Here is a 22949-nt window from a genome sequence, read left to right on the forward strand (position 1 = left end):
GGCGAGGCTGGTTTGAAACAGGGCTAGAACTTCTACCCAAGTGTCGCCTGGGTTGATGTGGCTGCAGAGAAACCCATTGACGATGCAAAGGCCTCAGCTTCACAAAGACGTAATCGAAACATTCACACTTGAAACATGATGAGGCGCCCTTGAGGATGGGGTGTTGTATGTAAGCTTATTGAACTTCGCTGACAGACATCTATTATTGAACTTCGCTGACTGACATCTATAATAAATAGTTCACCAACCCAACAACTGCTGCGATTGAATCCCTTGGGCAATGTCCTGTTATCACCTCCTGCCTCCTCCCGCTCTCGATCCGCAGCAGATCATAGACCAGCCCGGGCAATGCACTCGTGGACAGCTTATTATGGCTATAGACCCGGGGCGGTATACAGCAGCTTCGTATGCCGAGAATCGCAATGTCGAACGTTGAGCATCGCCTTCGGAAACGAAGTTGCAACAAACGTCAGTGACTGCGACGAATACGCAACCCAAGAAATAGACTGACCACAACGGTTTGGATCATATTGAGAATCCAGATGGAAGTCGCTGAGGTTCTCAGGGAGTATTGCGAATTGATCCGTCGGGGGACGCTGAATAAATGCAGGTGAGTTACCATGCCATTTCGCTATCCGCTCCGATAATATTCAGAATTTGCGTGGACTCAGTGACTGCATCTTGATCACTCACCTTCCCGTGTTCAACGTTGCGTGACATCTCGTCGTCCGGCATCACTCTGGATCGAGGACCCTTCAGCACAGCATCGAGCATTGTTTCATCGATTGGCGGATGCTTCCAGTGATCATTAGTGACCGATGATGAACATGGGACTCAAGGAACTATCTCACCTGGAGGCTTGGGTGACCTTGAGAACCTTAACTGAGGTTGCCGGAATTCCTACGCAGAGTTGTTGGGGAGTCAGCCTCTCGGCTGAGTGGGTGCCGTCTGTAAACCATGAAAAATCATCATAGGGCTTATATCCCAGTCAGAAAATTGGTTTTTTCTTCATGCACCCACATCAATATCAAAGCCTGTGATGACAGATGCGTCATGTTCTTATGCTCCAAAGTTGGCTGGCATACTGCCGCCCAGTTGTTGACATGACCGCGTGGACTGAGGCAAACCTGAGAACCTGGACTGAGGTTGCCGGAATTCCTACGCAGAATTGTTAGGGAGTCAGCCTCTCGGCTGAGTGGGTGCAGTCCGTGAAACACGAAAAATCATCATAGGGCTTGTCCCAGTCAGAAAATTGGTTTTTTCTTCATGCACCCACATCAATATCAAAGCCTGTGATGACAGATGCGTCATGTTCTTGTGCTCCAAAGTTGGCTTGCATCTTGCGTGACCGCGTGGACTGAGGCAAACCTGAGAACCTGGACTGAGGTTGCCGGAATTCCTACGCAGAATTATTGGGGAGTCAGTCTCTCGGCTAAGTGGGTGCAATCAGTGAAACACGGAAAATCATCATAGGGCATGTGTCCCGACTGAGGCAAACCTGAGAACCTGGACTGAGGTTGCCTGAATTCCTACAGAATTGTTAGCTCACCAGCCTTGGCTGAGTGGGTGCAGCTCTGAGAGTTACCACTAGACCAAAGCCTGTGATGACAGATGTGTCGTGTTCTTGTGCTCCAAAGTTGGCTGGCATACTGCCGCCCAGTTGTTGACATGACCGCGTGGACTGAGGCTAAATCCATGGTATCAGCAAGATGAAAATAAAACATGACACCAAGGGAGGAAGTTGTGTATACCATGTTGAGGACTGTCATTGCTGACGCATTCCTTTCGGATAGGAAACGAAGGACGGAGGTAATAAGTTCTGGTGAAATCAGACTCACCGCAATCGAAGGCGCGGTCAAGTGGGAGCAGACGCTCATGGGAGCAAAGGAAGATGGAAGCCAGGGGAGACGGGAGGAGTAGACGATGAAGGATAGGAAGATGGAAGGCAGAGGACAGTGAAAGTGAAGAGAGTAACGACAGTTGAGAGATGATGTGAGATGATGAGAGATGCGAGGAGGAGAATTGAGAAGGACGACGACGAGAGGAAGAGAACTTATATTTACCCAACAAGCGATGGAAAGGGGAGGAGAGGCAAGGTGGGAGAAGATGAGGAAGCAAGCAATTTCTATACTTGACAATAGCAAGTACGTCTTGGAGGAAGGGAAAGAGCACCGTGGTATTTGGGACTTTGATTGGTGAGAAAATTAAGCGAAAGTGAAGGTTTTTCGGATTAACAAGGAAAGCACCTCTGTCTACAGCCATAAACGACAACACTCAATCACACATGATGTCAGACTGCTAGCTCTTGCCAATATGGAAGCGAAGGCTGTCGCTGGACTCCATGAACACGCGGTTTGAAGCCATCCAACCAGAGGTAGGCACCTAATAAGTACCTACCTGATTCCTACCAGGTAGGTAGGTACCTAAGGTAGGTACCTTATGTATCTACCCGACCTAGGGGTAGGTTAGTAGGTACCTTAGGTACCTACCTTAGTTAAGAGGTAGGAACATGTGCCTTGTCGACCTAGAGGCAATACCTCCTCGAAGCGGAAGGCAATAGGAGCAAATCGACCTTTGCACTTGCATTCAACTTAACAACGGCAACGGACGCTCTGACGTTCGGGAAACGGCCCATGTGCTTGGCAGCTTGCGCACAGCACGACCAAACACAGCGGAGGTCCCGGAAAGAGCGAGGTGATGCTCGACTTGAATTCGCAACCTGCTTGTGGCCCCCGTTTAGAAGGCGGCAGCCAAGATGATCTGGCTTTGAGCACGGGTTTTGCAATTCGCGTCGAGTCGAGGAGACGGAACGTGGGCCTAGCAGATGGCTCTTGAATGCAATGCAGCGAGGGGAGTCTGGCAAATGTGGGAAGGCCGAATGCTCCCGATCGATCCCATGCATTGTCTCCGAACCAGTGCTTGGTGAGCATCTGTCAGGACGTAGAGCATCACAAGTCCACCCATTGTCACCTGGCCAGACTTTCCGCAATCAAAACATATCCCGTTCTCCTTTCGTTTCATGGAGAATTAATTTTCAATAGCAGATACTTTCAATAGCAGATACTTTCTCATGCACATCATCATGTGTAGATGGTAGCTATCCAGACTACAGCACGTCGTCTGGTCACAAACGGTAAATCTGCTAAGAAATAGTAGGATGGTGCCAGTCATAAGACGTCCTCGACTAAACGTACATGGCCTTGCATAAGTCAACATGCAGTCGAAATCATCGAACACGACCATGCCCATCTGTCAGAATCGCCGGTCAACCAGGGGGCATCCGACCGATGTGGCCCCACTTTTCCGTGCAACGCGATTCGGTGCATGCACTACCGCGGCAGAGCCGCACCACCACACGTGACCGCGGCACACGCATGAGTGCCACGTTGTCGGCATCAGCCCCTGACCGCCCCTTTCCTCGTTTTTGGAACCCGTCATAATCAATCAAAATTCAAAGGAAACTACAGATGAAATGTATTGATGAGACTAGCAGCGGTGATACTAAGGGGGGTTCTTGTTCTTCTTGTGTCGCGCAGTACAGCCTCCAAGTCCGCTTTGGACTTCGATTTCGGCAAGGGACCGGTAGCGACCGACGAGCTGTTGACGGCGCAAGGGCTTCCACCCCTTCGCAGGCTGCATCTCTGGTGGTGGCTTCATCATCCTGCTCGAATCGGAGCCCCAGGGAAGGCGCCAACTACCTCATTGTGCCGTTCCATAATTGCCGAATGCGGTGGAGTGCTTCCGCTTCTACTATGCAGGTTAGGTTCAGCTCCAGCGTCAAGAAGTAGTCGAGGGCACGTATCCATGTGAAGCGGCGATTGTCCAGACCTACCACAGGCGTCTACATCACTTTCACGGTTGAGAAGGGAGTCTAATGGTCTCGAGGTCGTCCCCGTGGCACCGAACAGCTATATGGAGTAGTGCTTCTCGTGTTTCCCTGTCCCGTCAACGGTACGGGCTGACCATCCGTTGTCAAGGAGCTGGCGAACCAGGTCGACCTTTGCATTTCCATTGTGAGCCCTGATGGCTTGCGCTAGTCTCCGAACAGGCCGACGTGCCCCTGGGTTGCTCCCGTTCTAGCAGCAGCTTGATCCCTTCGAGATTGCCAGACGCCGCGGCAATGCCGAGAGAGGGGTAAGCGACTTGGTCTTCTTTCGATGGACGGTGTCATGGCTGAACCTCCGAAGTATCTCACCAAGGCAGGATACGCGGCCGAATTAAGCCGCGCGATGGATTGATCTCTCAGCATCGGCTCATGGAGGAATGACTCCTTCCGTTAGTAAGATGCCGAACAATATGCCGAACAAAGTTCGCATGGTTTCTGCGCATAGCCAAGCCCAACAATTCATCGTATTCATCATAGGAAAATGTTAATGGACTTGTTACGGATGAGGGCCTTCAGGACCTCCCAGGCGGCCTTCCCCAACCGCCTGCTTGTGGCGATATTCGACGTCAGTTACTGTTCCGAGAAGCGCCACAACCTCTTCATGCCCGTTGGTTATGGCCGTATCCAGGGCGCGCTGCAGATATTGTGTATCTGTATTCTCCTCCTTTGTTCCTTCCAATGCGGTCGTGCTGTGCCTCTCGTGCAGTTCCTCTACCGCAAATGCGGCAACGACTCCAGCTTCACAGGTCATTTGTAGCGAATACATCCCTTCCAAGTTTTGCGGTGTACATGGCTGACTTGAAAGTCATCAGGCTCAACGACTCGGAGGGCTTGCAGAGCACAGCCGTCCCCGAGTCCACACCCGGCAGATGCGTGGTTTTCTAAAATGTACTCCAGGATATCGACGTGCCCATGTTCTGCAGCTGCACAGGCAGCGAGCGCCAAACGGCCTGAGCGAGAACTCTGCTGAGGCTCACGGAAAAGGTTGAAATTTACCTTGGCTCGCTGCAACCTCAACCGCTCTCTCTATTTTGCCCGCGCTCTTGAGCTCGTCGACCCGAACAAGATTTCGCACGATGCTGGCAAGTCCCGCCAAGGAATGGGGGTCGCTCATGACGTCTTCTCTCCGTCCGGGTGATGGATTACGAGTCTTCTCGTAAGCGTGGGAGACCAAAGTCTCGTTTGGTCTGATGACCCGCGCGGGGGCAGATGTAATGCGACACCTTGTCATCGAGAGCACCAATAGTCGGCATATAAAGACTGTAATGATCTATTCAATAAATTTATGCGTACTCACGCAACGCCAGAGTGGCACGGGGGGGTAAAGTCTAGTTATTTGCTTCAAGCGGAGTGATAGATACGACATGTATCGGTCCGCTACATATCCGTAGAAACCAGGGTATCAAAGTATCAACGCATGTCTCACCGGGTGCCGCCCAGGGGTGATGTCAACTCGATCATTGATGCGGTACGGAGTTCTGAATTCCCTTCCATCGAGTTTTCCTCATCACAGCTCGGGTGCAAGCGGAGGTAGCACACGCCTGATTTTCTTTACTAGGTACATCCCGACATCCTTCCACATTCACACTTGCCCGAGAAATGCCCCTGCCTAGCCCCTTTGCCCAATCACCACCGTGGCCTCGAGCTGCCGTTTCCTTTTGGTCATTGTCTTCTTCTTTCCCGCAGGCAAGGTAAAGCTGGTTCCGAATCTTGCTATGATCGAGACTCGACACGGTCGCATCTCCCGCGGCCAAGGCAAGAAAGATCCTCATCGATGCCAATTTGTGATGCCTCCTTCCGGGAAAAGCTCGCCGCTCGCTTGCCGTGGGCCCGCGACGATGACTCAGGCCGAAGCGCCAACGGATTTTATCCCCCCCTCCCCTCACAGACATGACCATTGGAGCGTTTAAAACGAAGTATTTCCCCCAGTCGATGCAGCGGAACCACGGTTGACGCTGTCTCTCTTTCTGTCTCTTCAAGCTCGAATCCACCATGACGACTATAAATTCCCACTTCCGCAACTCTGGCAGCTCACCCATGGATGTCGACGTCATCATCATGGGCGCCATGGACCGCGCAGTCACCTCACTCTTCTCGCTGCCACTGGAAACGGGCGAAATGCGGGGGACTCGAGCTCGTTTCCGAAAAGGACGGATTCCCCGAGTCGGGTCATTGAAGACATGCAGATGTCGGAAAAGCACCCGTCTACGCCTGCGAGGGTGAAGCGAACCGCGGCTTCACCGCAGAAGTAGACGATGGTTTCGACACGTGCCTCTCGTCTCCCCAGTTGCCCATTTCCCCAGTCACCGACGCACATGCCCTGGGTCCGTTGCGCCGTCGCTAATCTGGAAATGCGAAGATTCGTCACGTCCCGTCTGCTAATACATAGGCATCAATTATTATGTCGGTCGCACCGAGCGGGGCAGGGCAAGCTAACGAATATTTCTTCCAAGTCCAGTCTATACATATAAGCTAGTAGCGGCTAGCGCCTCTATATACTCTGCTTTATCTAGTAAACATAGCTTTGGCCCTATAAACAAGACGACTTTATGTGCATATAGTAAAAAGAGTACTGCAAGAAAAATTGACGCATAAGCCACATGCAGCTTATACATACTATTATTTGAGAACGAATGCGCTTTATTGTCAAGAAACCACTTATACAAATAAGAGTAGGCCGCGCTAGAGGGCGCCGTCTCGTATCGTGCGACACTACATAACTGAAGCTTAGCTTAGACTAGGCTAGCTGCAAGGCCGCTCCCTCGCTGTCATCAACTGCCAGGCCGCTGGTGGTAAATATAAAAGAACCAGCCTAAGCCTGATGCTACCAAAGTCATCAGTACACCAGCAGCAGCAAACCAGGTGAAGACATTCAGACATACGCAGCTATAAAGAGTCAAAGTACTTATTTGTTATCTACCTTGTCGTTGCACCAGTTCTGAATATATTCCCTGCACTGCTCCATGGGTTAGTGATTCCCGCGGCCGCGACCGTTAAAGAAAGGAGGGGAGTATTGGGACTATAGAAACAGGAGAAAGAGACGGCAAGGAAAGGAGGACGGAAAGGGTGTCCTCAGCTGTTTGTTCAGTACTCACTTCATCATCCTAGTACCGCATCGATGTTAGCCACGACACACCACAGCCCGACTTATGCTCGCAATCGCAGGTATAGGGACTCACCTCGCACTTGAGGATGTTTTTGTTGATGCACTTTTGAAGTTGATACTGCTTCAAGTTGCCTCTATTAAACTCTCTTTCGCCTTTGGGACCAAACAATCTGTTGGTGGTGCCGCCACTGCCACCGCTGAAGTTCAATCCCTTGCCCGAGGTGCGGGAGGGGCTGGAGGCACGGTGGCCGGCCCTCGCTTCGAGGAACGCGGCGCCATCATCCTCGATATCGACAGGCATGGCCTGGACGACAGCCATAAAGGCGGCAGCAAGGATAGTCAGGAACTTCATATTGATTAAAAAAGATCAACAAGAAGAAGAAGAAGAAGAAGAAGAAGAAGAAGAAGAAGAAGAAAAAGTACTTGAAGAAGCAGATATCTGTACACAAGAGCTAGCGAGAGCAGTGCAGTTACTACCGAAGAGACATCCGAGCCAAAGCAATGGATTTATATACTAACCTCGCGCAGGCTGCGTACGTATACCATCTTCTATTCCTAGCGCAAGCAGCTATAACGAACGCCCAAGTCGCGGCGTCTAGACTAACTAAATATGCTGAGTAAGGCGGCGACGCTTGTATAATACTACCACACTACACCGGAAGCAGTCTGCTTAAGCGGAATAGGCTTTAAAAAAACAAAAAAAAACAAAAAAAAAAAAGGACACGCTTTTACTTCAATATAGGAAGCGAATTGAATAAGTCGATTATATATAACCTAGATTTATTTAGTTAGACCAGTGGGTATTTTGCCGCTGCTAGTTAGCATCCTCTTTGGAATGGCGGGGAAAAGGACAGCATATTTAGTCAACTTCAGACTAGACGACTAGCTTCAGAGGAATTCAACCCACCTTCCATGCTGTACCCCTATTCTGACCCCATGGTCGAGTGCATCAGAAAGCATCAATGATGCTTTCAGGTCCTGGCTGCCTGTGGGGGCGGTGGATGTGTGAGAAAACCATCAAGTGGAGGACTAATATCCTCGAGAATGAGGACCTGAACAGGCACGTGGACGAGGCCAAGGGCCGCTGGAGGCTTCGTCTACATTCACTTTCTCTAGTGTCGGACGGTGCGAGCCGGCGCGAGGGCCAGGGGAGGGGGAGGGGGAGGGGGCAGGCGCAGCACTTGTAGAGTAGGTATGTGAAGTCGGCAGATGAGGGCCATCTTGGTCGATTGCTGGGTTGGCGGGACTCTTGGGACTGGTCAAGTATGGCATTCAAGGACCAGCGACAACGCATCATTCGTTGTTGTTTTTCCTGCTCGTTGTTCCTCTTCGCCACTAACGCGGATAGGATAGGTACTACGAGAACCTGGGCTTCAAGTCGGCAGCCGAATTTTCCCATGCCGAGGAGGAAGTCGGGTCGAGTTTGCAATGGGAAGCTCTTCAAGTATGATTTGCAAGCTTGGCACGATTGCCAAACTAGTCCCGGCATAAATAAGGGATGATTTGCCACCCCCTCCCCCCTCGAGTGAGACATGGCAACTTCTGGCACCGTTTCTACGATTCGGCGGCATCTCTCCCTCCGAGGTTCACTGCATATCAAAAAGACCTGCTTCTCTACAAATTGGGCACGATTTATTGGCCTTTGCCTCTCCTTTAATCGCAAATACGGGGCTCCACGATGTCAGGCTCATGGTATATGTGTTTGATGGTTTCTGGCACTTGGCCGTTACACTCTCGTCATTGTCCCCAGGTCAGCACGACGCTGCCTCATTTGGTGGCTCGCTGCAGAGCTTGATCAGCACGCGTCTGGAAGTACATATGTACATACATACCACTTCGCGCCATGGGGCACCTGCGGCTTGTAGCGTCAGCGGAAGGCTTGTATTGACTTTTGAAACCGGCCTGTTGACCATGCGTCGTACGCTGGGAGGGTCGGCAGGCTCCAGCAAGCCGTTTGCTTGAAAGCTACAGCCTGCTGTTCCGATGTATTGCAAACATGCACAAAAAACCGCGAATCCAACACAGGCCGGGGGGGGGGGGGGGGGGGGGGGGGTTTGGGAGGGGGGGATTCATTAACGCGCAGCAATGATCGATTTCCTAGAGCTTCTCTTTGCAACTGTTTGGCTGCCTTATGGCACAAGACACACATTATCGTGTGGTTGGCCTTGTTAGGCTTTCCCTGCAAAGGTTTCGGACCGTGGGGCCTGGTAAGTATCTTTGCTACAAGGATGTCGTTGTCGCCTTCCTGATGTTTCGGTCAACATGTGTTGTCGGACCTGGTAGGAGACCCTGGTGGAAAAGACTTTCCTTTTGCCATCTCTTCAGACCAACAAGACGAAGCTGCCCGAGCAACAACAGCCACTGGGCTCGCTGGCCAAGCCGTGCAATGGTTCCCAAGCTTCAACTTCCTGTAAAGAAGCTTCCAAGTTCGAGGTAAGCGACGGAACCCAACCTCGTGTCAATGGCAGCCTTGCGCGAGTGGGCTTTATCATGATGCTTGATACGAGCTAACCATCCCCACTTTATAGAGAAACTAAAAGGACCCTCTTGACCCCTGGTTCCTGTCATAAACGCGCCCCCGAATGGGAAGGCAACAAGGTAATCAAAGCTTGGCGTGGCAAAAGACGTGACGGTTTACAAAAGCAAGCCGCTGCGCAGCCAGGTCCTAACGCATGGAACTTTGGCAAGTCGACACGACATGGCCATTGGGGCCGTGCATCACAGCCTAAAATGAGGCGAGTCCAGCGCATGAAGCCCATAGTAAATGCGATCTTGGCCGTGTCGCTCGCAGCATCAGGGCGGCTCAGGCCCGAGCCTCCCCCCCCAGCTTTTTACTCCGACAACAGGGGCAAGACCTGCCGAATCCTTAGCACAAGCTTGGCCGGGGTCTGATCTTGGCACAGGCGCGACTCATTTGAACCTCTGTGGATCTTGTCGGAAGAAGAAGGTCATATAATCTCAAGTCCGGGGTTGCCTGCCAGGCACGCAGCCTTGTGAGGTCCCGTGCTGTCGACAGAATGGACCGGCCAACTTCACCGTTCCTGGAGAACCCCGGGCTGTCAGTCCCTGACCTGTACCAGTGGAATCCGACCTGTTACGGAACCTTCCTAATCCATGGTGAAAGCCTTTGGATCGCCCGGGGTCTCTATCAGTCTTGATACTGGAAAGGGACGACGATGCAGGCAAACGGAGCCAGAATGCCTCCACACTAATACTGCCCAGCTCTGGGGGCAGATGATTCGAGTGGTATAAGAAGCATGCCATTTCCCGCAGGATCGTGACGCTGATGTTCCATTGGCAATCACGGGGGGGAAATCGACAACAACTTCTTCACCAAGTTCGTCGACTACCTTCACTTTGATCCACAGTGCACACGCCCCGATCTCTTTCGGCGAGCACAGATTGCCTGTCTGGAGGTAGCTGACAGGCCCCTCAAAACATGGTGCGCCTCGGATCAGCCCTGCCGCTCCTGGCAGGAGCGTATTCTTTTGTCTCTGCCACTACCATCCCAGGTGCCTTTATTTTCGAGTTTGAGGACAATCAGGTATGTCTGGATTCGGTCGCCCTGCACGATCAGGGGCCTGTTCTCTCCGTGCTTCCTCACCAAAACAATTAAGGGTAGGACATTTCTCGTGTAGTAGACATCCTGACAAAGCAACCAGGACAAAGCCCCCGTACTGGAGACTGTCAAGAAGCATGGCGAGCTGAGAATGAACCTTGATTTTGAGCTGTTCAAGGGCGTCTCTGTCCAACTCAATGATGCTCAGAATTCCGACGTCATTGTCGATAAAATCAGCTCTCTGCCCGCTGTCAAGAACGTGTGGCCGGTTTCCTTGCAAAGCTTACCCAAGACCGTGGTCCACTGGGCTGCAAATCCCCATGGCGAAAAGAGTCTCGTGTCCCGCGACAACTCGACCGCCGACACCTTCTCGCCCCATGTCATGACCCAAATCGACAAGCTCAGAGCCAAGGGATTCACTGGCAAAGGTGTTCATGTTGCCGTCATTGACACTGGTGTAAGTCGCGTCAGCCTGCCGCGGGCACTTCTTACATGCCGGTCGCAAAAAAAAAAAAAAAAAACCCCCCCCCCAAGACGCGGTATTTTGAAGGCTGCAAAAAAGAAAGTGCCGAAGCTGACTTGCTCCGGCTAGATTGACTACAAGCATTCTGCTTTAGGAGGCTGTTTCGGAAAGGGCTGCTTGGTCACCAACGGCCATGACTTTGTTGGCGATGACTACACTGGCCGGACCACCCCGGTTCCTGATAATGACCCGATGGATTGCCAAGGACATGGCTCGCACGTAGCTGGCATCATTGCCGCCAACGACGCCAAGCTGGGCTTCACTGGCGGTGCGCCTGGGGTCACCCTCGGAGCTTACCGAGTCTTTGGCTGCACAGGCTCCGTGTCGAGCGACATCCTCATTGCAGCGCTGAATCGCGCGCACGCGGACGGCGCCAACATCATCACCCTGTCTATTGGCGGGCCCAACGGGTGGGCGGAAAACGCCTGGGCCGTTGCGGCGAGCCGCATCGTCGCCAAGGGAGTCATCATCACAATGTCGGCCGGCAACGAGGGAGAATCGGGCATCTTCTACGCGAGCTCGGGCTCATCCGGCCGCGGCGTGGCCGCCATTGCCTCTTTCCAGAACGTGGTCAGCCCAACCCTGGTGTACTATGGAAACGCCACCGTGGACGAAGCGGAGTCCCGGGAGTTTGGGTTCGTCTACGGAAATCGCCAGGTTTTCAAGACGACCCTGCCAGTCTGGGCGTCGAGCCTCAACACCAGCGTCGCGGATGACTTGTGCGATCCCCTCCCGGCCAACACTCCCAATTTGAGCGAGTACATTGTGCTCGCGCGGGTTGGCGGGTGTTCAGCCATGTTCAAGGTGCTGAACGCGCTTGGCAAGGGAGCCAGATACGTGATGCTGTACAACAATGTCGACACCTTCCCCAGGGGCGCCCAGGTGCCTACATGGATCCCCGCTACCTTGAAGGGCGTTGGCGTTACCGAAAAGAAGACTGGCGAAGCATGGATCGAGAAGCTGAAGGCGGGCAGCAAGGTGACACTGACGCTGGGCTCGGTCTTGGACGACAAGCTCGGCGTCCAGGACGTCCCGAACCCCACGACCGGCGGCGCCGTATCGTACTACAGCACCTGGGGCCCGACCTGGCGGATGGAAGTCAAGCCCCAGTTCGGGGCGCCTGGCGGCCAGATCCTCTCCACCTACCCCAGGGCAAAAGGCAGCTACGCGGTCCTGAGCGGCACGTCCATGTCGTGTCCCATCACGGCAGCAATCTACGCTCTCGTCGGCCAAGCCCGAGGGACCCTCGACCCGGCCCTGCTGCAGAACCTGCTGGCCGCCAACGCGAACCCCCAGGTTTTCAACGACGCCGCGCGGTTCTACGACGCCCTGGCGCCCGTCCCCCAGCAGGGCGCCGGCATGGTCCAGGCCTACGACGCCGCGTTTGCCACCACCCTGCTCGAGCCATCCAGCCTGTCGTTCAACGAGACGGCCTTTGCGCCGCGGAGCAAGAGCTTCACCCTCACCAACCAGGGCGGCGGGGCGGTCACGTACGACATATCCTATGTGCCCGCGTTGACAGCCTTCACCATGAAGCAAGGCGGCGGCGTGGTCAACACGTTCCCCGGGGACTTGTCCAAGGATTCCGCCACCATCAGGTTCAGCAAGGACAAGGTGACGCTCGGCAAGGGCGAGAAGGTGACGGTCGAGGTGGAGGCGACGGCGCCGGCGCTCGACGCTAGCCGCCTGCCCGTCTGGTCGGGCTACGTGCGCGTCAACGGCACGGATGGCACCTCTCTCTCCCTCCCGTACCAGGGCCTGGTCGGGTCTCTGCATGATCACGCGGTGCTGACAAGGAACGCGACGTGGATCGCCCAGGCAGGCGACGGGATGCTGTTCCCCGTTGCCGCCAACACCGTCTTCCACCTGCCGCGGCCGGGGTCCAACTCGACCAGCACCAACGGCACACAGCTGCCGACGGTGGTGTTCGACAACGTGCTGGGCAGTCCGTCGATGCGATTCTACGTGGTGCCCGTCTCGAGCAACGGAACATGCCTCGGGCCGCTCGGCCAGATGGAGTCGTCCCCGCATCCGTGGAACCCGCGCGGCCGAGACGACGCGCCATGGGACGGCAAGCTGGACAACAACAAGTACGCTCCCGAGGGCACGTACAAGATTGTCGTCAAGGCGTTGAGGCTGTACGGCGACGAGAAGAGGAGGAAGGACTGGGACAAGAGCGTGACGCAACCTTTTGCCATTAAATACGTATAGCTGTGGGGGGGGACGAAGACGATGATGAGATTGGTACGACGAGACGGCCTAACGAGGTGATGTGTGTTTTTCATATTCTCATGTATATACTGCAAGATTCGACAATGAAGACCCATAGCTTGGTCCTTTTCTTTTTCTATGTGCTTTTACGACTTGGACCGGACCCTGGCGTGGCTGGTTGCCGGTTGCCGTTGTGCTGTGCGTGTCCAACGGCCAAGAGATGGGCGGCATCCGGCAGACCCACAGCCCGGCTGGGGCCGGGGCGCAACAAGAAACTTTTTCCACCAACCAGGCGCTGTTTCGGCCGGTCCGTGGCCCCCCGCCGTCCCCCAATTACCGCATGCGGAAGGGGCCTGGCGTTTCTTTGTCCAGCCGAGTCGGCGCCGAGTCGGGAGGAAGGAGGATTTCCAACCCAACAAGCAAGCAAGCAAGTCCGCCGGGCGGGGATGATGAGCACGGGTGGCGTGATTGGAGCCAGGGGTGGCGCAACGCATCCAGAAGCCGAGGCAACGAACGGCAATGCGTCGCACCGCGTAGTAGCGAGGGTTCGACCTCTATTTCACGGACAGGGTCGTGTCGTGAACGGGGAGAGAGCTGTTTTTTTTTTTTTTTTTTGGGCGGGGGGAGAGGGGGGGCTAGGGAACTTCTTTTAAGCCGATGGTATCCGGGGACTCCACCGGCGGCGGCGGCTGAGGAATCGGGCAACCGGTGAAACGCGCGAGGGTGGGCCGGGGCCACGCGGTGGTTGTTTTTTTTTTTTTTACATGTCTTGAAGCGGGGGGTGGCATTGCTGCACGGTTGGTTAGAAAGGGCCAGGCTGCTTCATGTTGCTTGCTGCCGCTTGCTGCTTGCTGCCGCTTGCTGCCGCTTGAGAGAGGATGTTTGCAGCGTGTCGGTTTCGGAGCACAGCTGCCGTGCACTACATAGGTAGGTACTTGGCGTTTGGCAAGTTGGCTCCCCCACGCAAGGATGGATGAACACCCGGGTTCGGGTTACCAGGGCAGAAAAGAAAAAAAACTCTTTTTTTTCCAAGACATGCAATGAAAAAAAAAACAAGCTCTTTGGCCGAGCTTCCCAGCAAGGAAGCAGGGCCGCGTTGCGCCGCCTCGGCATGAACCGAGCTGGTGTTGGAGGAGGAGACCCTGCTGGGTCCGCGGTCGGAGCGCAGACGGCGGGTGACCCGGGTCCTCTTTTTCGCCCCTCGCGCGGCGCAGGAGCAGACGGGTGGCGCTGCAGGATGAAGGGTATCGTGTACGTAAAAAGCAATATATTTGCTGAAAATAGAGCGCGTCGCGTGTGTCCAAGCGCGCGGTGCTCCGACGCCGATGGCCGATGGCCGATGGCTCGCAGCATGTGCTGCCGGCATGGAGATGCGATTGGAGTTGTGAACCCTATTTGACGCGCTGCCGGCGAATCGTTTCGCTCGGCGCTGGTCAAAGTAAAGTGACGCCGTGGGAACCGTCTGGTCAAATGGAACCGTGGGGCGAAGTCGTCTGGTGGGGGCCTGGCGTTGTGCTGGGCCGCTTACGGGGCTGTTTGGTTGGCTGGCAATGCGCTATAAAAAAAACCGAGCGAGAGAGAGAGAGCCGTCCGTATCCGCTGCGGCCGGCTTGAACAGAGACGGAGCAAGACTCGCCTCGCCGGCAGTGGTGCAGCAGCTGTCAAAGCAAGACAGCAAGACGTGGGATGTCCTCGAGAAGGGTAGGGTGGATTGAAGTGGCGGAACAAGACACAAAGGCGCCGGTTCAAACGTGCCAAAGTAGGGGCGGCCGGGTCCGACATCGGAACGTTGGTGCTGCCCATTGCTCATTGCTCATTGCTCATTGCTCATGGCGTCGGCGGTCCAAGGCTTCTTTGCCATGAGCAGATGCAATCGAGAAGCGCCACGGACCTAGTCATCATAGGGCTAGCCGCTCCGTAGTCCGGCGCGCCGGACGCCCTGCGCCTTTCGTTGACATGCTTAGCAATGTTGGCCAGAAACAGAGACGACATGATCGACATGATCAGATCAAGTCCGGAAAGGGATGGATGCCAGCATCGGCAATCTGGCCCCAGCCCACATCCTGCCTAGTGCCCCTCTCTACTGGCGAGTCTCGTCAGAGGCTCGACCGACATGGCCCAGCGAGACAAGGCCATTATGAACAAGGTTGGACAACAAGGTTCAAGTCAAAGGGCGCTGCCATCACGAATCGACAGGGCTCCCGTCACGCCACCGACAACAACGACGACGACGACGACGACGACGACGCATCCCAGCCATGCAAGTCGCATCGCACCGCATCGTTGGTGACACGACAACCAACCCGACGCGGTTGCCAGTCACATGGTCGTGTGCAGTTGGATCCGGAGCAAAAATTGATTGATTTGGAAAGAGCGAGCCCGGCCCTCTTTGCAATACAACCAACAACCCCTTTGCTCTCTCCCAGCCGATCCTAGCCAATGCCCATGGTTTCACGGCCGGAAGTACCCTGTGCTCCGGACTGGCTGCTGCGGCAAGTACCTTACGTACCTTGAGTAGATGCTGCTGGCAACTGGGTGCAACCAGGCGTCATCAATATGAAAAAGAACAAAAATGATCAAACATCAAGACAGCGGCCGCCAGCGTACCGTTGCGTAGTACTCCGTATCCCGTACATGCTCCATTAGGGTATGTACCTCTGCGTATGTAGGTGTTGTGCACCTGCCGGCAAGGGAGAGCGGCAGCGCGGCAGCGCCTTGCCTCCAAAGTCAACCCGTGCGAGAAAAAAAAAATCCAGTCCCGTTGCGCGCCACTTGTGAAACGGCTGCTGAGAAAGAACGACGGTCCAGATCGCACGCCCTCTGGTTGACGGCGGAACCGCTTCAAGTCGGCCCTTTGGGCAAGTTCTTCCGAGTCATTCGTCCGCTGCTGGATCCACAGCGGTTGGATTTGTCATTTGGCGAAAAAGTTGTTTCGCTGGGATTTAAAAAAAAAAAAAAAAAAAAAAAAAAAAAAAAAACCGAGTTTGACGTCTTAGGAGTGGTATTACTATTGTGTGGGCTCCGCTCGGTAGCCGATGTACGGAGTACCGTGCGTGTACTCCGTGCTTGCCTTGACGAGTCCAGCTAGGCCTGATCCGTTGACCGGCAGCGTTGCAATGGACCTGCATGAGTTTCGACTGCTAGAAGACCCAGAAAATAATAAATAAAAATAAAAATGAAAATGAAGAGGAAGAAAAAAAGGAAAAAAAGAAAGAAACCCCCACCACATGCATGGCACAAAACTCGCTCAGGAACCTGAAGCTGCTGCTCCACACCCGACCAAGAGGTGTCTACCGAGTACCGGGTTTTGGGCACAGGCTAGACGACCTTGGGCCTTGCACAGCATCTCCAATCCTGGCCCGGTCTGCGGAGCATAACCCACGCCCTTTGAGTCCAGGATCATAAATGACACATTGGATTTCACTAGGCGGTGGGTCCTGCCGGCAGTGATGTGATGCGCCGCGCCGCCGACCCAAGTCAAGGGGCCAAGGCTTGCACGTCAAGTCTTGCATGTCCACACTGCTACACCAGACACCAGACGCCAGACACTACCTACATACGGAGTACCCTCTACACACGGTAATGCTCGTACCCGGGACGTATATAACGAGTCTGGTCGGCACCTGCCCAAACCTCTCTCTCTCGGATGCCTCCTTCCCGAGTTTGCCTCAATTGCTCTTGATTGCATTGATTTCTCTCTGCAGTTCCATACCGCTGTATATCGTGCTTGGAGATATCAGTACAACGACGCTTGTTCTCTCGCAATTTACACCATCAGCAACCAGCGGCAATCACAGCAACTGCCTCCATCGTCCAAGACGGATCAAACCTTTGCAGAATCGCCGCGTCCTGCCTCTGCAAGGTAGCATCGACCGCCACACGATTTTCTTCTTCTTCTTCTCCCCCCCCTTCCCCAATACTTTTAGGCTGGCCCGACAGCGTGGCCCACCGCAAGCTCGACACCATCAGGGTTCTTGCGTTGACCATTGCGACACCTTGAATCAACCCAGTTGCGTCGAGCATTCCTCAACCCCCCGAGTCCTGTTCGAGTACTCCCTGGCGGTGTCGCCGATTTACCCATTCGAGCGTCAATGTAATCTGTCTCCTGTTCGCCCGGACAACTTGGCAAGGGGCCACTGATGTGGACCAAGGCCCGACATCGGGGCGCAAACATTCAATCGCGGCAAGAACAAGAATAAGCTGCGCGGGGGAAACGAAACCAAGAGAAATAAAACAGCAAAGCAAACCAGAATCCAGTCATCATGCCCCATTTCGTCGCCAGCCTCCTCCGCTCTTCTTCGGGCAACATCTCCTACATCAAAAAGACGGCCATTTCGCGATCCTCCCGCAGCCGCTCGCGCCATGACTCCCGCCACAACTCCGTCTCACCAAGCCCTTACGCCTCCGACTCGGAAGATCACCACCACCACCACAAGCATGAAAGCCGCTCCGTCAAGATGCCCGACCTGGCCGACTCGTCCAAGAAGCACCGCGTCCTGTCCCTGCCCTTTGGTCGATCCAAGCACGACGGCCATGCCGGTGCTTCGCACGCACCTGCCAGTGCCCCTGCTTCCATGGACTGGAGCATAGAAAGCCCCCCGGTCGTCTTTTATGGAACCCCCGAGGAGAGCACCGGTGCTCTGCTTTCAGGCCTCTTGTACATCCACGTCCATGACGACGTCATCCAAGTCGACAGTTTCACCGCCACCTTGAGCATGCACGTCACCCAGAAGCGCCCGTTCCAGAACCACTGCGCCGAGTGTCAGACCAAGGTCACGGAGCTCAAGAGCTGGCAGTTCCTGGGCCAGCACACTCGCCTGCGACGCGGGACGCACCAGTTTCCCTTTTCCGCCTTGCTCGCCGGCGACTTGCCCACTTCAGCCAGCACGCCCGTCGTCTCCATCTCGTACCACTTCAAGGCCGAAGCCATCTCTGCGCCCTCTTCTTCACCCGAGACGTCCTCTTTCCCTCCCCTCAAGCTCCAACGCACTCTCGACGTCAAGCGCTCCTTGCCGGAGCCGTTGTATCCTCACCATTCGGTCCGCGTCTTTCCCCCAACCAACATCAAGGCCAGTGCCCACTACATTCCAGTCATCCGCCCTTCCGGGAACAACAAGGTCACCATGAAGCTGGACGGCCTGCTGACACCCAACGAAAAGGTCAAGACTGTTGACCTGTGGAAGCTCAAGAAGGTGGCCTGGAAGCTCGAAGAGACCATCAAGACCGTCGCCCCGGCTTGCCCCAGGCACGCCAGCGGCGGCTCTCAGGACCAGCAGCCTAGACGCGCCGCCGCTGAGCGCACCGAGACGCGTATCCTGGCCGAGAAGCAGATGCACGAGGGTTGGAAATCGGACTACTCGGGCAACGACGGCACCGTCGAATTTGAGTTTGACTATTCCCTCGCCCAACTCAGGACGGCGAGGAATGCCAGGGATGCCAAGTACGCGTGCGACTTGAGGACGGACGACGGCACCGAAGTCTCCCATGCCTTGCAGATTGAGCTCATTGTCTCCAAGGAGTTTGCGCCCGAGGGCAAACCGCATCTTGCTGCCCAGACGGGAACGGGTCGCATTCTCCGCATGCATTTTGCCGTCAACCTGACCGAGTATCCTGGCATGGGCGTCAGCTGGGATAACGAGGCGCCTCCCGTCTATCAGGATGTTCCTCCCAGCCCGCCGGGGTACCCGTGCGAACCGCCCATTGAGTACGAAGATTTGGAGGAGTTGGATGCGCTACGGCAGGGGTCGAGGTCGGAACCTGGCTCACGGCGGCCCTCTGCTTCCGGGCATTCTTGATGTGGAGGATGGCGGTGTTTTTTTTTTTTTTTTTTTTTTTTTTTTTTTTTGGTCCCTTCCTTGTTCACTTTCATCTCCCTGTTATTTTTTTTTTCCTTTTGTATTTCCTTTTTTTTTTCAGCATTAATCATGGCAGTGGGATGGATATACCAAGCGATCGCGGCATTCGACTCTACCATTTCTGTCTTTTTACTATTTGCTTTTTAGTTTTGGGGCGTTTGAGCGTGCTTTTACGCTATAGGAACCGGTAATGGGTAACGGCTGGATGGGTCACAGTACACCAGAGAGGAGGTTGATGCAGGCCATGCATGGCATTACATACTCGGGTAGTTGGCAATATGGTCCAGAAATAACACAAGAATCATACAATAGTTAAAAATCGCGAGCCCAGCTTTGCCAGTAGACGACAGCCCGACAAGTTTCCCTGTCAATGCCGACGGCACGACGAAGCTGACATTGTCAGACTGACGGCGGCCTGCATTAATCAATATTGACGCTCCACGCAGAGGCTTGAATAGCTCGTCGGGGCCGTTGGCTGACGGTGTGCCTGTAAGCTGTATTCCGTGTGGCGTAAAGTGTGTAAAACGCGGTTTCTTATAAGAATTACATGTTGATGCCAGGACCCTGGAGTCTGCCTCGTCCGCGACAAGGCCGAGTGCAAAGCACACAAGGGCACACACACAAAGGCACACAAGGGGAAAGCAAATGCGCCCGTCACCCAAGGGGAGTTGGGTCAGAGAAGTCTGCAGTACATAGCAGCTCGTGGGATCCACGTGTCAGCCGCCGCCAGCTGGGCCGTGGCGTGGCGGTGGGGCTGATGCAGCGCGCTTACCGCAGAGGCCTGCCTGGCTTGAAGAAATTGACATCTTGACCAGACCAGACCAGACCAGACCAGACCAGACCAGACACTACTCCGTACTCGGTAGCGGCAAAGCGCCGCGCAAAGCCACAGCCGTCCCATGCCCAGGCCCGTCGGGTCCAGCTGCAGCCAGGAGGAGCTCCTTCCGTTGCTGATAAACCTCCGCCCCCGCCCACCTCTTGCTCCCAAGTCCCAAGTCCCAAGTCAAGAGGTGGGAAATTCTGCGTCGTTTCCGCTCGCCATCCCCTCCCCCCGTCTTTACTGCGTGACAACTCATTGTCGGTTTCCATCCTAAAAGATGGACCAAGAGGGATCCCATCCCAGTCTTGGCATCGCTCTCCATCGAGTTGACGACTCGGTCGGGTGTTACAGTAGTAATTGCCGCCATGGATCCGAATGACTAATTCCTCTGCTCCGTGGATACTCTCCGAATCAGGAATCAGGCTGCCACCGCGGAGCCTGACGTGGGCCTTTTCCCAGCCTTCATCAGCGTGCCGCGTCCCGACGTGGGCCGTTTGGCGTTCAAAGGGTTTTCCCCAATCCAGATACTCAGCCGGACAGCCCGGTGGTGCCTGGCAGTCTGGGTCCTGGCAGTCTGGGTCCTGGGACCGGCCAAGTGGTGTGGGTGTGGAATGGGTTCCGGAATCGAAACGTCGCTCCTCTCCACTCCACCTGGATGCAGGAGGGCACGACTCCACCACAATGTTGCTTACCTTCTTCAATAGGAGAGGCAGATACATAGCGCCAAATCCCCGGGCACCAAGCCGTTGCTTGATTTGGCGACGGAGCTCAGAAGACTGACATGGCCCGAGGTGACCCGGTCTGATCAAGGCCCCAGCAGGCCCAGCTTGTTATCAGTCTGCATGCCGCTGTTTTGCTGACTTGCGCCCGCTCGCCTCGGCCCAGATGTTCAAGCCCACACGCATTAGTATGTTGCCAAGTTAGTTCGGTCCGCCAGGAATTAGCCCGTGAGACGAGGGCGGGAGCAAAGTCGATGCCGTAAGGGACCCTGACCCGCCGTCTTGCAGGCTCTGCTTTTCTGGTTTCCGACTGAAAGGTTTCCGACTGGACGCTTCAACGGCAAAGTCATGACTATCATAGACGGAGGTACGCAGCGCGTCATATATCCTAGGTCCCCCGCCCCAGCGACGGCCTTTGCACGCGATCAGCCCTGTCGTATTTGCGCGAGCTACATGTCACACTTTCGCACGCAGCGCTGGGACCGTTGACGGCGTTCGCCTCATGCAATCGTTTTTGTGCTTGATGCTGGCCTGCGGCGCCAGCATCGCAGCCCAAGAAACAGCTTCGACAGCATCGCCCTCCTTCCTTGCAGACGTCGTGTCCAAACTTCCAGCATGTGCAGTATGTCCTGCACACTCCCCCACCCCTCCTCTCCTCTGGGCATCTCGTTGTCACTTCATGTGTTGACTGGCCTCCTGACAGGTAGATTGCTTTGGTAAATTATCCAAGCCGACAGCATGCCTCCCGACGGACAAAGCCTGTCTATGTGCCGACAAGGACATGTTGGCGAGTGTTGCTGCTTGTGTACTCGAGGATTGCACAGCCAAAGAATCTATTCGTACGTATTGCATGCAACCCATTGCGCCTCGGCAGAAATAGCCCTCCTCGGCGCGGGTGGCCGCCCTCCCTCTAGTCGGTACCCCCTTTCGAGCTAAGTCTTGTTGTCGATGTACAGTGGCCAAGAAGACTGTGGCAGAAGGCTGCAACGAGCCGGTCAGGGACAAGAACAAAACCTACATGACCATTTCGGACACGTTTGGCATCATTTCCGGGCTCGTCGTTATCCAAAGATTTGCGTTCAAGCTCTGGGCCAAGCAAGACTTTGGCTTGGATGACTGGTTCGCCTTGGCCACCATCGTCACCGGGGCCCCCTCAACCGTCATCAACACCTATGGGGTGGGAGCCAACGGCATCGGTCGCGACGTCTGGACCCTAGAGCTTGACCAAATCTCGAAATTCGGCAAGTACTTCTTCATCATGGAAATCCTGTACTTTGTGCAGATCGCTCTGGTCAAGCTGGCGCTGCTGTTCTTCTTCCTGCGCATCTTCCCGGCCCGAAACGTCCGACGACTTCTGTGGGGAACGGTAGTTTTCACAATCGCCTACGCGCTTGTCTTTGCCTTGGTCGGCATCTTCACCTGCTCGCCCGTCTCCTATCTTTGGACCAGATGGGATCAGGAGCACGACGGAACCTGCCTCGACATCAACGCCATTGTCTTGTCAAACGCGGTGATTGGCATCGCAATAGACTGCTGGATCTTGGCCATTCCGATGTGGCAGCTCAACGGTCTCAATATGCAGTGGAGGCAGAAGCTGAGCGTGGCTGCCATGTTTTTGCTGGGCACCTTGTAAGCTTTCTCACCCTCCTTCCCCCCCCCCCCCCCCCCCCCCTCCTCTTTTCTTGCACAAACCCCCAGCTTTCGCTCAGCCTCTCCAAAAGGGGGAGCGGGTTGTTGGCGCGCGCACGACTGACAGGTTTGTTGGGGGTTTGGGGTATAGTGTCACGGTGGTGAGCATGTTGAGGCTTCAGTCGCTTGTGCGCTTTGGCTACGATTCCATCAACCCGACATGGGACTTTTTCGACGTATCGGTGTGGTCATGCATCGAAGTCAACGTGGGCATTTGGTGCGTTTGCATGCCGTCGCTGAGACTCCTTCTGGTGCGTCTATGCCCGTCCTGGAGGGGCTCGTCCGCGCGCAGCTACACGAGGTACGGGAGCAGCGTCAACCAAGGGGACAAGAGCCATCAAAACAAGTCGCTGGGCCCCAGTGCCACCGCAACGTCTCACTTTGATCGCGTCCATGGCCGGTTGAGCGGGGGCATCAAGGGCAACCAGATATGCTACCAGAAATCGTACAAGGTGGAAGTTTCGGATGCGGATGAAATGGCTCTGGTGTCTGTCGGCGGCAACGAGTCGCGAACGGGTAGCAAGCGGCGGTAGGGCCAGTTTAACCATGGCCGGGAAGGAAACATGATGTTCGGCGTAGAG

At 54.9% G+C, this 22949-nt stretch overlaps 7 protein-coding genes across 7 annotated transcripts; 5 read left to right on the forward strand and 2 right to left on the reverse strand.

Moving 5' to 3' along the window:
* Positions 1 to 374: 374 nt before the first annotated feature.
* On the reverse strand, positions 375 to 774 carry UV8b_04900 (uncharacterized protein; the record flags this gene model as incomplete). Its single annotated transcript, XM_043142398.1, has 3 exons — positions 375 to 443; positions 512 to 631; positions 694 to 774. The coding sequence occupies 3 exons, from the start codon at positions 772 to 774 to the stop codon at positions 375 to 377; spliced, it is 270 nt and encodes an 89-aa protein (XP_042998332.1).
* Positions 775 to 5878: 5104 nt separating this feature from the next.
* Positions 5879 to 6230, forward strand: UV8b_04901 (uncharacterized protein; the record flags this gene model as incomplete). Its single annotated transcript, XM_043142399.1, has 2 exons — positions 5879 to 6023; positions 6073 to 6230. The coding sequence occupies 2 exons, from the start codon at positions 5879 to 5881 to the stop codon at positions 6228 to 6230; spliced, it is 303 nt and encodes a 100-aa protein (XP_042998333.1).
* Positions 6231 to 6657: 427 nt separating this feature from the next.
* Positions 6658 to 7344, reverse strand: UV8b_04902 (uncharacterized protein; the record flags this gene model as incomplete). Its single annotated transcript, XM_043142400.1, has 4 exons — positions 6658 to 6710; positions 6769 to 6772; positions 6982 to 6990; positions 7066 to 7344. The coding sequence occupies 4 exons, from the start codon at positions 7342 to 7344 to the stop codon at positions 6658 to 6660; spliced, it is 345 nt and encodes a 114-aa protein (XP_042998334.1).
* Positions 7345 to 10431: 3087 nt separating this feature from the next.
* UV8b_04903 (uncharacterized protein) lies at positions 10432 to 13285 on the forward strand (the record flags this gene model as incomplete). Its single annotated transcript, XM_043142401.1, has 3 exons — positions 10432 to 10536; positions 10655 to 11008; positions 11144 to 13285. 3 exons carry the CDS (start codon positions 10432 to 10434, stop codon positions 13283 to 13285), a joined length of 2601 nt encoding a protein of 866 aa, XP_042998335.1.
* Positions 13286 to 15241: 1956 nt separating this feature from the next.
* UV8b_04904 (uncharacterized protein) lies at positions 15242 to 15721 on the forward strand (the record flags this gene model as incomplete). The annotated part of the gene is made up of 1 exon (XM_043142402.1): positions 15242 to 15721. The coding sequence occupies one exon, from the start codon at positions 15242 to 15244 to the stop codon at positions 15719 to 15721; it is 480 nt and encodes a 159-aa protein (XP_042998336.1).
* A 1826-nt stretch (positions 15722 to 17547) lies between these two features.
* UV8b_04905 (uncharacterized protein) lies at positions 17548 to 19080 on the forward strand (the record flags this gene model as incomplete). The annotated part of the gene is made up of 1 exon (XM_043142403.1): positions 17548 to 19080. The coding sequence occupies one exon, from the start codon at positions 17548 to 17550 to the stop codon at positions 19078 to 19080; it is 1533 nt and encodes a 510-aa protein (XP_042998337.1).
* Positions 19081 to 21202: 2122 nt separating this feature from the next.
* On the forward strand, positions 21203 to 22901 carry UV8b_04906 (uncharacterized protein; the record flags this gene model as incomplete). The annotated part of the gene is made up of 4 exons (XM_043142404.1): positions 21203 to 21301; positions 21383 to 21518; positions 21636 to 22308; positions 22460 to 22901. 4 exons carry the CDS (start codon positions 21203 to 21205, stop codon positions 22899 to 22901), a joined length of 1350 nt encoding a protein of 449 aa, XP_042998338.1.
* Between the last annotated feature and the right edge of the window lie 48 nt (positions 22902 to 22949).

This window comes from Ustilaginoidea virens, chromosome 4 (assembly GCF_000687475.1).
Source record: "Ustilaginoidea virens chromosome 4, complete sequence".
Lineage (NCBI taxonomy): Eukaryota > Fungi > Ascomycota > Sordariomycetes > Hypocreales > Clavicipitaceae > Ustilaginoidea > Ustilaginoidea virens.